This window comes from Brugia malayi, assembly GCF_000002995.4.
Source record: "Brugia malayi strain FR3 genome assembly, contig: Bm_v4_Chr1_scaffold_001, whole genome shotgun sequence".
NCBI classification, from domain to species: domain Eukaryota; kingdom Metazoa; phylum Nematoda; class Chromadorea; order Rhabditida; family Onchocercidae; genus Brugia; species Brugia malayi.
In genome coordinates, this window is record NW_025062475.1 from 6,277,914 (window position 1) to 6,289,423 (window position 11,510).

Consider the following 11,510-nt stretch of genomic DNA (forward strand, 5'->3'; position numbering starts at 1 on the left):
TACTATTCTAAACTTTACTTGCTTATTTAACAGAAGTATTACATCTTGATCGTCCTATCTTGCCTAAATCACTGCTCCAAAAAAAAAAAAAAAAAAAAATTCTCTTTTCATGAAGTCTGTCTTTACAAAAAATTCAGTTGTGGAATAATTTGCGTCCAAATTATGTGATCTTTTCAAAACCCAAAACAAATTTCCAAATTAAAAGTAGTTTATTTCGTTTTTCTTCTTTCTAAATTGTATTATATCCAAATTCACTACGCATGTTTTACGTAAAATTTGAAGATGCAAAAATCCATAGAGCCAAACCATACTTTATCCTGCCCACTTACACTGTCAAAAAACTTTAGTTACGATCCAGGAAAAGTTCGTTCCTTTCCGTTCCGAGAGACGACAAATATTATAGCTCTAGTCCTTCCTTATTTAAGAAGCCGACTAAGATGTCGAATCGCTTATCTGTGAGATGATTGAAGAAAAGTTAATTATCTGAATTGCATAAATTTGATTAAATTTGAAGTACATAATTATAATCAATGCAAAATAGTAGAGTTACTCGTGTTATACTTTTCCAGTCATCGAACATTGAGCCTGAAGAAGAGTGAAAGTTGTGATGATTTCGAACACAGTGGGTTACATTCTCAACTATGCAGAAATAATAATAATAATAAATTAATTGAATTTGGTGAAATAATGGAAACTAGTGAAGAATGTGATCCAATTTTGTCAACCACTCATACATACCCCATTGATGACATTATTGACAATGATGCTGACGATGACGATGACAGTGGCGTACATCGCAGTGGTAAGTTTATCAGTAGTATATCAATTTGCTTGCTTTATAGAGTAACTAATTGTTTGGAAATGTTTAATGTTTATCTGTTTTAATAATAGAAATTACTGATTCATTAATGATGAAAATCAAATTTGAATTGCTAACCAACATTAATCCGCGAGAAATAATGAACTTCCCTGCAGTTTTAAGTTCTTATTCTTTTATTCAAACTTCTGCTTTTTTCCTGTTTTGAATAAATTTTTTAGAGATCTTTACAAGCAAATATTTGTAAGATTTTAGAAGCTATAAGCCGAATATAGATTTTTTTTTTTTTTTTTTTTGGTGAAGAAGTATGTCTTATTTGCAGTAAAAATTGCCTGAAATGTTACTTCGTTATCGAAAAAGGTCCTTGATAAAATATTCTTTCTTTAAGATTAGTTTCACTGATATGGGTCTAGCTATGGTATTGTACTAAAGGTAAAAAAATAGTTGTCCTCTAATTAACTTTCGATTTCTTTCACCTATTTATAAAAGTCAGATGCTTTCACTACTGTAATTTTTTATTTTCACTATATTTTATTGATAACAGATAACCTTTGATATTGATTTTCGCCTGTTTTTTTGATTTTATCTGAAGATTTCTTATTTTAATAATATCAGGAATTTCAATAAGTTTTTTTTTGTCACTGTAGCGAGTCCATAATTTTTTTAGTGAGAATACATTATTTCATTTAACATATCAAGGTTAGCGTCATGATTTAGATGTGAACAACTCATTTTAGTTGAAATTGACTGCTTGATTATTACAAAACTTGGAAACAAGTCAACTTTTTGATAGTTTTTCACTAAGAACAAATGAAAATGAACAAATTATTTATTTAAGATCGTTTTCATCAAATGATGGGTTTTAGGCGCTCCTCTTAAGAGTTTCTGTGATAAACAGCCAAAGTCAATCAATTTGAAATGCAATAGGAATGAGTATCTGTTAAAACTTCTCATGACTTTGATTATAAAAGTTTTTTGGATGAGAATATGAACAGTATTGCAACTGGTCATTTCTTTCCTAGAAACAGTTAGTTGACAGTGTTGGACAAATAAACAGCTTACAACCAAGTGGTTTGTTAGAGTTTATGGACGGAAAAGATGAAAGCAGAAACTAGTTAATAACTTTTTTCGTCGAGACTGGATTCTCAATATTTTGGAAGGTCATTGTCTTCGAATCATCCTTTGACTTTGTATTTATCAGACATACAACTATACTTTTCATTAGTTAAACGTATATTAGCCAGTTATTCTTCTGCCATAAATTACCAGAGATTTTTATGAATTCTAATGATGAACTTTGAATTACTCAATGAATGGAATTTTAATTTCTCCTTGAATTTTATAATATATGCCAAATATCTCCTTTACTTTTTCTTTTATTTATCCGCTCTTTCTCTAACTATTCATCTAATTAAATTTTAAGTTCGAATAAGAAATCATGAAATAATGAATTTCTTTATGGAGATCACCTTCTGCGGAGACACTCTATTATCTATGCAAATTATGTTATTTTAGATGAATCACGCTTTGGTATGATGAGACGCTTTGGTGGTATTAAGTCAGTTGGAGCAATTCGAAGGCAGTGGCATCGTCCCGTTGCTGAGGTAATTATTATTTCATTTTTCACTCTTATTCTCGTTCCTGCTTGTAAGTATTTTCCTCTTGTTTTGCAATTTTTGAAAAAATTCCTCAATTTTTTTTTTTTGGATTTCAATCGATTTTCATAGAAATCCCAAACAAATAATTTTGTTAACTGCTACTTCATACTTCATGTCAAGTAAGACTAACATATTCGTATGAATTTTAGGTTTTTCCAAATAATACTCACACTCGTAGTAGCAATAAAGGCGGTGGTTTTTCGTCAACAACTTCAAAGCATTTCTTCTGTACAGGAGAGCGTTCTCCAATGCTTCCCTCATCACTTAGTGAGTACTTGTTCCATACTATTCCTTTTTCACTTGGCAAAAAATAGTCATTTCAGAAATTTTGTCTATTTTCATCACTTTTTCAGTTAAAAAAATTTACCACACATAAATGTTCATTGGCTAAAAATTGATAACGTGAAATTACTTTTAAATTGATTAGCAGCAACTGCTACACATGAAGATTAAAGATTAAAGGGAAGTAAATATTTCTGTACCTTTCAAATGAATTATGCATAAAATCATTTTCCGATTTTTCAATGAATAACAGATTGTCCAACCAAAATAACAAATGACTACATTTAATTGTAGAGTGATGCAAAGGTTAATTGGACTTTTGTTCAGATTTTATTAAGTTAGAGGTGCTAGAAAGATGTTTAATTTATGATGTTTTCATCTCGTTATTTTTAAAAGATATTATGATATTTAATTTTCTATAAGATAAAAATTTGATATATTTCTAGTCTCAATCCACAGCAAAGGGACTACCCTGTACTCATAAATCTATTATCACTGCATAATCATGTATGATTTACAGCACATTTATTAATTGATGCAGATTCGACAAATCATATTGGTACATCAGAGTCAAGCCCATCATCTAGTAACGACCGTCAACAGCAGTACTTTTTATGAACTTGAAATAGTTCAAATGTTATGATTTAATGTATATTTGAATAAGTTTTTGATTTTAAAGCGAGTTCAACTTTTTTTTCTCATCACTAATGCTGATATTTTATATTATATCATGAAAGCAGAAACAATTAGCTATGTCAGAGAATGATATGCCAGGAGAAAATGTGAAGCAGTATTAGAATAAGTATTCTGATCTAAAAATATTTAAGATCAACTCTGCGAAAAAGTTGTCCGGATTTGACGATATCTGGCAGTGCAGGTATGTTGCCGAAAAATATGGAAGCTTGTCGAGCACAAAATCGTAATCGCCGAGCTCATGAAAAGAAACAAGCAGCATTATGGAAAAAGAAACCCATAGCTGTATGCTTTTGAAAACATGTTAAATTATCGTTTCATTGTATTTCTTGCAAGCGAAACAATTCTAAGACTAAAGAAAACATCAATTCCGTCTTCTTTATTGTCGAATATAACCTAAAAGTTATTGCAACAGTTTTTGTACAAAAAAAAATGTGAAGGAGTGACAGTGCGCGATACTGCTTTTATATTAGGTTGGTGCCATGATGAATGAACATTGTGGGATCTTTTAGGTCAGTTTTTTTTTTTTTTTTTTTGGAATAAAAGAATTAGAGAATTGATTCAACAAGTAATGGATAAATATTTTTTTTAGGAGTGGAGTTTAGACGATGTTCTGCTATGGCTGCAACATTGTAAATTAGATGATGTGGCATCAGTAATGATCGGTTATGATATTAATGGAGCTGATGTGGAACGATGGGATAACAGTACCCTTGGTATACTGCACTAAAATTTTTTTCATCTCTCTATTCACTTTTACTTTATGTAGTCATAAGATGATAAGAGAGAGATAAGAGAAGCATATTTTTTCATATAGATTATTTTATGGTTCGAAAATACTTAACATTATCTGAAAGTTTGTGAGGAATATCTTACTGAGAGTGCAACTTACTTATTGCAGAGCAGCTTGGTATATCAACGGAGCACACGAGGACCAAAATATTGAATGAGCTACGAGCACTGAAGGTACGACAGACAAATCCACCAGTTGAAATAAACGGAACTGGTGGTGTTAGGTCTAAGGTACTATTCAGTCTTATATAAGCACGAAATTCCCTTTAGGTTTAATAAATCATGATACTAAAAAGATGCAATATGTTAAGTGTTATCAGATTTGCAATCTCCTCGCATAATTGCTGGATTGAAATCAACCAGTCCTTTTTATAGAGAGGTAAACCTGTGATACCGCTATTCAAATTGGTGCGATCAACCAGTTACGACAAAGTGGTTGCACTGGAGACACCTTTAACAACTCGGGATATTACTGTGGCTGAGGGGAGGTTTGGTTGTCTGCAAGTCACAAAAGTCAACGGTGCTAACATTCCGCTAAGGGAGCAAGACTGGTGCGCTGCAATAATTTTTTCTTGTGAATTTTTCATTTTTATACATTACTAACAATCGGCCAGAAATGAAATTTTCAGCTTTCTGGAAATTAATGAAATGCCTGGGCAAGCATTCCGTTCACCACTTATGTTCACCAAATTAGTTACTGAGGCAAATGGTGAACCGATTAGGTTGGTTGTTCTCAGACGGCGTTTACTTCCTATTGGGGATACAATGGGCAACTACGATTATGATAATGATACTTCCGGTCGTGGTACATTTTTTGAAAAAACACTTCAGGCTCTTGATCAGGTTAGTATCATTAGTAAAGAGGCAATAGAATCGTCCGTGAGAGTTAGGGCATTCTAATCCAGTTAAACGAGTTGTTTAGAATTTTTTTTAAAACTTGAAGTTATAAGTGAATAATTTTTGTTGTTTAAACATTAGTTTAAACGCTTAATTCCCTAATTTTTCAGGAGTCATCGGGAAGCAGTGGAGTATCATCAAGTGAATTGTCTTCAGAGCTACCGCCACTTAACGATGATAATAAATCTCAAGTACTAAGGTTATGATTCTCAATTGGAGGAAGTATTAGAAAAAGCATGAGCATTGTATGCATAATTCAATTATTTTTATTTGATTCAGTTACAATTAATTTTGTTATTAATTTGCAAAATTTTGGAATTTAAAAAATTTCAGTCCTTCAAGTCCCTAGAACCTTACTGAATTTCATTCCAATAAAAATGTGAATATCCATAAAATATATCTTATTTTACAAATGTAAATCCTCTAGTCCAAATATAATACATAATTGTAATTAGTGTTAGAAAAATAGCATTCAAATTGCTCAAATATTGATGAAATTTTCGAATGAGATTATTTTTCTATTTAACAAAAAAATATAATTTATTTGTAAATGCACTAAAGTTGATTTTTGATTTGTTTTATTATTATATATATGAAATGATGTTTTCTAGTTATTTCTTTTTTGATGAAATTTAATTTGGTTACTATAAATCAGTTTCCTTCAACATTTTATAAAATTAAAGCTTCGGATAAGGTAAACCTTATCTGGGAGTTTCCACAAAGATAATAACAGAAAGGAGCTAATGAAGGTAAAGTATTTGGTCTTTTTTTATTAAGTTATTATTCATAAATGCGGGAAAACATTTTCAATAATGATTGAAAAATTATACTAACACCAGTTATACCATCATTCTGAAATTCATCTGAAAGGTAGTACTAGGTGACTGTGTTAAGAACGATGTTATGGATTGCCTGTGCACTAACACGCATGATTTGTTTGAAAAAAACCAAATTACAACGCTTGCATATTTGCATGGAATGAACGGGCAGCCGAGTAATTCTACAACTCTTCGTGATGTCCAACAATTGCAGTTCTAAATTTTCTTTTTTTTTTTTTGAAAAACATCCCAACATTTTCTAAATTTTATTTATGATCCGTAGTGGATGACGACGTAAATTTTCTGCATCATTATGGGGAAATTTGAAATTAAAGTTGTGTGGGCAGTTCATTAGATTTTGGTTTTAGTTTCCACATATAGAACGAAAAAAATGGGGTATCATAAGAGAATTCATTTCAAGAGTTTCGAGAATAAACAAATCTAATTTAAGAAGTTATCACCTCAACGAAATCGAGTAATCAACCAAATTTGTTATCACAACAAAGAAAATAATGAATTAAAGCACCTTTCTTCTGACATTCTATTTCTTTATTCACCTTAAAATCAACTGAGATAAATTGATGTACAAGGTATAAGAAATATTACGATTTGTTCAAAATTTTCCGGAATATAAAAAAGAGAAGTGAATTCTACCTGAAGCAATGTAGAAGGTATTCACTACACACCTTATTGCTTTAATGAACTGTATGAATTTGATTACTTCAATCTTATCATTAATTAAATAGTTAAAACATAAATAAGAGGTTAATCCTTAATGAAAACAGTAGAGCAGGAAAACCGCTAATTAAACTCTTTAGTTTAGTTAAGTTCATGTCAGAAGTTATGTGTACTTAAAATGAAAAAAATAAAGTGAATTCTGCTCATCGAGGCATAATCAATTATTGAAACGTGACACATGGGATATGGCACGAAGGTTTAACGTAAGGCAGATCAGAAAACTTTTTTAACAATCTCATGTAAATTCCACAATTACTTCTGCTTCTAAAATTCCTTTGCTATCCAACAAAATTCTGTTGTGTTTTGCATGATGGATTTATTTCTGTGATATACTCTTGATTTACTGTAGTATTTTCACAAATAAAATTTGCAATGAGTTTTATATGGGGTTCTGCTCATCGATCAGTTTGTGGCAATATTGCAAATAAAATCGAAAGATAAACGATATGATTGGTAAAAAATCTGGTATAAACTTATACGTTAAGTAAAACTTAAAATTATAATTTAAAGAATATGACTGACTGTTTGAAGAAAATATATTATTACCAATAATAATACTTTCACAACTTATTTGGTACATTTTTTCAAAATTTCTCTATATAAAAACAAACTGAATGTTTCAAAAAAGTGTTTCATATAGAGAAAATAAGGATTAGTTTCTTGAATTCCTGCAAAAATCAATAAAGATGCTAAAGAAAACAAAAGCAAATACTGCAATAAAGGGTAGAAAAAACAAAAGTGAAGGAATAAGTTCTTGATTCTTATGATGCATTATCAAAAAACAATGGTTTGGCATCAGTAAACAAAATCATAAATCAAATAATTAATACGAACCTTTCCTAAATTACCACATTTATCCTAATTCAAAATAAATTCCTCAATGACAAATATTACTGATGGATAATAAAATGAATGAAACTAGAATTCTTAATCTATAATCAGCGTAAAACTGATCAATCTTTTGCATATGACTATTATGAAAATGAATTTGAGAAATTTTAAGAGAATTTTTTATTTGATTTCTGTATTATTTTGACCCAGGAAAAAGATTCCGCCAACTTGGGACAAAACAATTTTGAATAATCTTAACAAAAATTCAATTTCTTATCCAAAATAGTGAAGAAAATGAGGGATAGATTTGTGCGAAACTTTTCTACTGCTTATTTAAGAAAGTTTAGAATATCCATCCGATATACTTACCACTTAAGACTCATTTTTGCTTCTGTCTAATTAGTTGAAAATATGATTAAGAAAAATATATAAAATACGACGGACATTTCTTTGGAATGGTTTCCAACCGCTATTGAATTGTTAATAAGAAATTCATACAACGATACGATATAGTTTTTTCCGTATGTTTGCTCAGTAAATGAATTCATCTCTTTAAATGGCACAATTGCCCATGTTACTTAAAGTATTAAAGATTACTTGAAGCAATCTAGCTTCTCGGTACTTTCGAGAAGAGGAAATAGGAACATATGTTAAAATTGGGAAGACACTTCTGTTACTGGTTGGTTTTGGAGAAAGTCGCAGTCCGCCAGTTCTCAGCTACAGATCGAGCAGAGTGTAAATTTTACTATCATTTGCACGGCATCACATAAACCTTTGCGTTTTCTCTTTGACCTGTTAATAAATTAATTAGAAAGTGAAAATGATATTTTAGAAGTTAATTAATAAGTTTACTAATTTTCGAGTAGGTTTTAAAACCATTTAAAGTTTTAATAGTTCGAGTGATTTTATCATTGAAATATTTTAGTTCCAGAATGAAATAAGATTATTGCGAAGACTGTATTGATAATATTTGTAGATGGAGTCGAATGTAACAGCAGCGGGAGACGACGTGATTGTTTCATCGAATGATGGTGGAGGTGTTGATTACGAAGAAGCTTATCTTTTTGCAGAACGAACGAGGAATAACAATAGCTTGAGTCCTGAACAAGCGTTCGCTCATATGGTCAAAGCTATGTTGGGCACTGGGTTACTTTCATTGCCTCTTGCTTTTAAACATGCTGGACTATGGGTGAGTTGCTGTCCTTCTTATCGTTTCTTTTTCCATCTTTCTACTCAAACATTTTCGATTATGTTTGCAACATTTTTTAAGTTGGGTTTGGTTCTAATGGTTATACTGTGTGCCATATGCTTATATTGCATGAGATTGGTAGTTTATGCTGCACATTACATCTGTCGAAGGTTAGTTTTATTTCTTTTTTTCAAAATCGCAAATTCTACAAAATCAGTTTTCCAGTTAATTTGTTGAGGATTTCGAGAATATGCAGGAATTTACGTCTCTTTAATGAAAGGATAGTAATTATGATTGCCTTGAGTGATTAAGATGGAATTTAAATAATATAGATTTTATATTTTCATTTTACAGAAACGGAAGAGATGTTATTGATTATGCTAACGTCATGCGGAGTGCCGTAGAAAGCGGACCAACCTGGATAAGTATCCATGGATATTTCTTTAAGTATGCTATAAACTTCAATGTTATAAATCATTATTTGAGATAAAGTGTGTGATTTCAATTTTATTTTAAATAATCTACTTCATATTTCAGTCTTTACATTAAAATTAATAGTCCTTTACAGACAGCTGTTAAATATTAATATGTTTTGTGCGCAACTTGGATTCTGTTGTGTATATTTTGTGTTTATGGCTGATAATATTCAAAGCGTATGCCTTCTTCTTTTATAAATTTATTTTAATGGACTTTAGCACATTCATTTATTAATTTTTCTGTATTCCCTCGTGAAATGTTCCTTCAAGTTTTTCGATATGAACACGATAATTCATATGCCGAGATCAGTTTGGATGGTATTGCTTCTTATTCCGATACTGTCGATCTGCTCGATTCGTCATTTAAATAAGCTAGCTCCATTTGCTCTTCTTGCCAACTGCTTATATTTATGTAAGTTTCTTATTCACTGTTTTATATCGTTACTAAATCTCATTATTTGCTGAGAAATAACCCAGTAGTTTTTTGTACACTATTTCTTCACTGTTAGAAATGTCTCTTTTTACAGCCGCCGTATTTATCTTGTTGTACTTCTTCTTCACTCATTTGAAACCGTCGTCTGGTTTTCCAGCTATTGGACAGATTGAAAATATTCCTCTTTATTTCGGAACAGTTTTGTTCGCTTTTGAGGGAGTCGCCGTGGTATGATACAAGATTTTAGTATTCACGTTTTTTTAGCGTTCGATAAAATATAGAAATTAATTTCATTCAATCGTAGAGTAAAATATGACTAAGTTTTTGCTAGCCAGACAGTTTTTTTCTGTCGGATTTTAATCTTGTCATTTCCAAAAACTATAGATTTTCTTTACCGAAACTTTTTATGGAATTTTTATAAGATTCATTTTGCTGAAAAGGAAGAATATATTCGGAAGGGCTACAGATCAATATTGTGACAATTTGAATATTCTGTTATTAATAGATTTTACCGGTAGAAAGTCGTATGAGTCAGCCACAACTTTTTATTAAATGGAATGGAGTTTTGAATTGTTCATGTTTGGTTGTGATGATTATATTTGCGATGATGGGATTTTACGGTTACCTTGCTGTTGGTAATGAAGTTAGCGATACCATCACTCTGAACGTACCACACGAACCGTAAGTCACTTGTTTAAATTCTATAGCTCTATAGCTGTAACTGAATTAAAGTTTTCGTGAGATTTGGTTTCTCGATGTTTTTCATCGTATTGTTCTTCAGTTTTTTTTTTTTGTTTTTTGAGTGTAAAAATTTTTTTAATTTCAGAATGTACCAAAGCATTAAGCTCATTTTTTCGATATGTGTGATGGTGTCATATCCTTTACAATTTTTCATTCCAATGGAACGAGTCGAAAAATGGATGACTAGAAAAATCCCAGTCGAAAACCAGACAGCGTACATTTATTTTGCGCGATACGGAATTGTGTTGTTGACATGTCAGCTCATTTTTTGTTTTTTCCATATTTGAAACTCTAAATGTTTATCCTTTTACATGGATTTCTTACAAAAACTGTACCGATTCCTACTTTTACTAAAAATCAAGTATTACATCAAGTTTTTGTAATAAATTTTGCCATGGAGTACTAACTGTTTCTTTTTTAGGTGCAATTGCAGAACTTATTCCCCATCTTGCCTTATTTATCTCATTTGTTGGAGCATTCTCAGGATCTTCGATGGCTCTGCTCTTCCCACCTTTCATTGATCTCCTTGTAATTTTTTATAATTTTATTTTAAAATAATTTTCTTTAAAAGTTTTTATTAGAAAATTAGACTCAGAGAAGATATTAAACATGATATTTATTTCAGAAAGTACTTACTCATAGGCAAAATATTTTTATTAGTTGATAGTGAGAAATTGCAAAAATCATACGATGTATTATGCTAAGTAAATTTAAAATGTTCACTGAATAAAGGTCAACTTTTTAGGTCTCGCATTCTCGAGGCAAATTAGTGCTCAAGGTTTGGCTAATCGACTTAACATTACTACTTTTTGCACTGATTGGTCTGGTAGCAGGAACATACACTGCATTGATTGAAATATTCAGAAAGATTGGACAGCCAGTGTAGAGTTTGTAATCAACTAAATCTTTCTTAAATCGGTAAAAAAAGAAAGTTGTATTTGACTGTGGGAAATTTTTAATTACTTGGGGTTTTCTCCGCTGTCTGCTGTTGTAAATGTAAATAAATTTTACGTTCTTTCTTTAAGTTGCTTTTTTTTTCATAACCAACTTCTAACTTATGCTGGTATAAAATTATTAAAAACAGGTGTTAATATTGTATCTTTTTTATTAAATTCGTGATGGATATCATTTGAAGAACAAATAAA

General features: G+C 30.7%; 2 protein-coding genes across 6 annotated transcripts in view; both read left to right on the forward strand.

The window, feature by feature from the left end:
- The window catches only part of Bm1977, a gene marked incomplete at both ends in the record, with an annotated part of 30,341 nt that extends 24,996 nt beyond the window's left edge, over positions 1–5,345 (forward strand). For all 4 annotated transcript variants that reach the window (XM_043076741.1, XM_043076742.1, XM_043076744.1 and 1 more), the window contains 10 exons: positions 570–802; positions 2,333–2,421; positions 2,625–2,742; positions 3,278–3,362; positions 3,585–3,735; positions 4,043–4,166; positions 4,352–4,473; positions 4,618–4,793; positions 4,872–5,085; positions 5,250–5,345. In XM_043076741.1, coding sequence (XP_042932675.1) covers positions 570–802; positions 2,333–2,421; positions 2,625–2,742; positions 3,278–3,362; positions 3,585–3,735; positions 4,043–4,166; positions 4,352–4,473; positions 4,618–4,793; positions 4,872–5,085; positions 5,250–5,345 — 1,408 coding nt within the window. The remainder of the gene's footprint in view (positions 1–569; positions 803–2,332; positions 2,422–2,624; positions 2,743–3,277; positions 3,363–3,584; positions 3,736–4,042; positions 4,167–4,351; positions 4,474–4,617; positions 4,794–4,871; positions 5,086–5,249) is intronic.
- Positions 5,346–8,502: 3,157 nt separating this feature from the next.
- On the forward strand, positions 8,503–11,251 carry Bm6541 (the record flags this gene model as incomplete). 2 transcript variants are annotated; one of them, XM_001899706.1, is made up of 10 exons in its annotated part: positions 8,503–8,715; positions 8,797–8,885; positions 9,070–9,162; positions 9,284–9,368; positions 9,462–9,603; positions 9,719–9,852; positions 10,130–10,305; positions 10,451–10,620; positions 10,787–10,893; positions 11,111–11,251. In XM_001899706.1, the coding sequence occupies 10 exons, from the start codon at positions 8,503–8,505 to the stop codon at positions 11,249–11,251; spliced, it is 1,350 nt and encodes a 449-aa protein (XP_001899741.1). The 2 variants fall into 2 exon arrangements, with proteins under 2 accessions (XP_001899741.1, XP_042932681.1); XM_043076747.1 differs by having other exon boundaries at positions 8,647–8,715.
- Between the last annotated feature and the right edge of the window lie 259 nt (positions 11,252–11,510).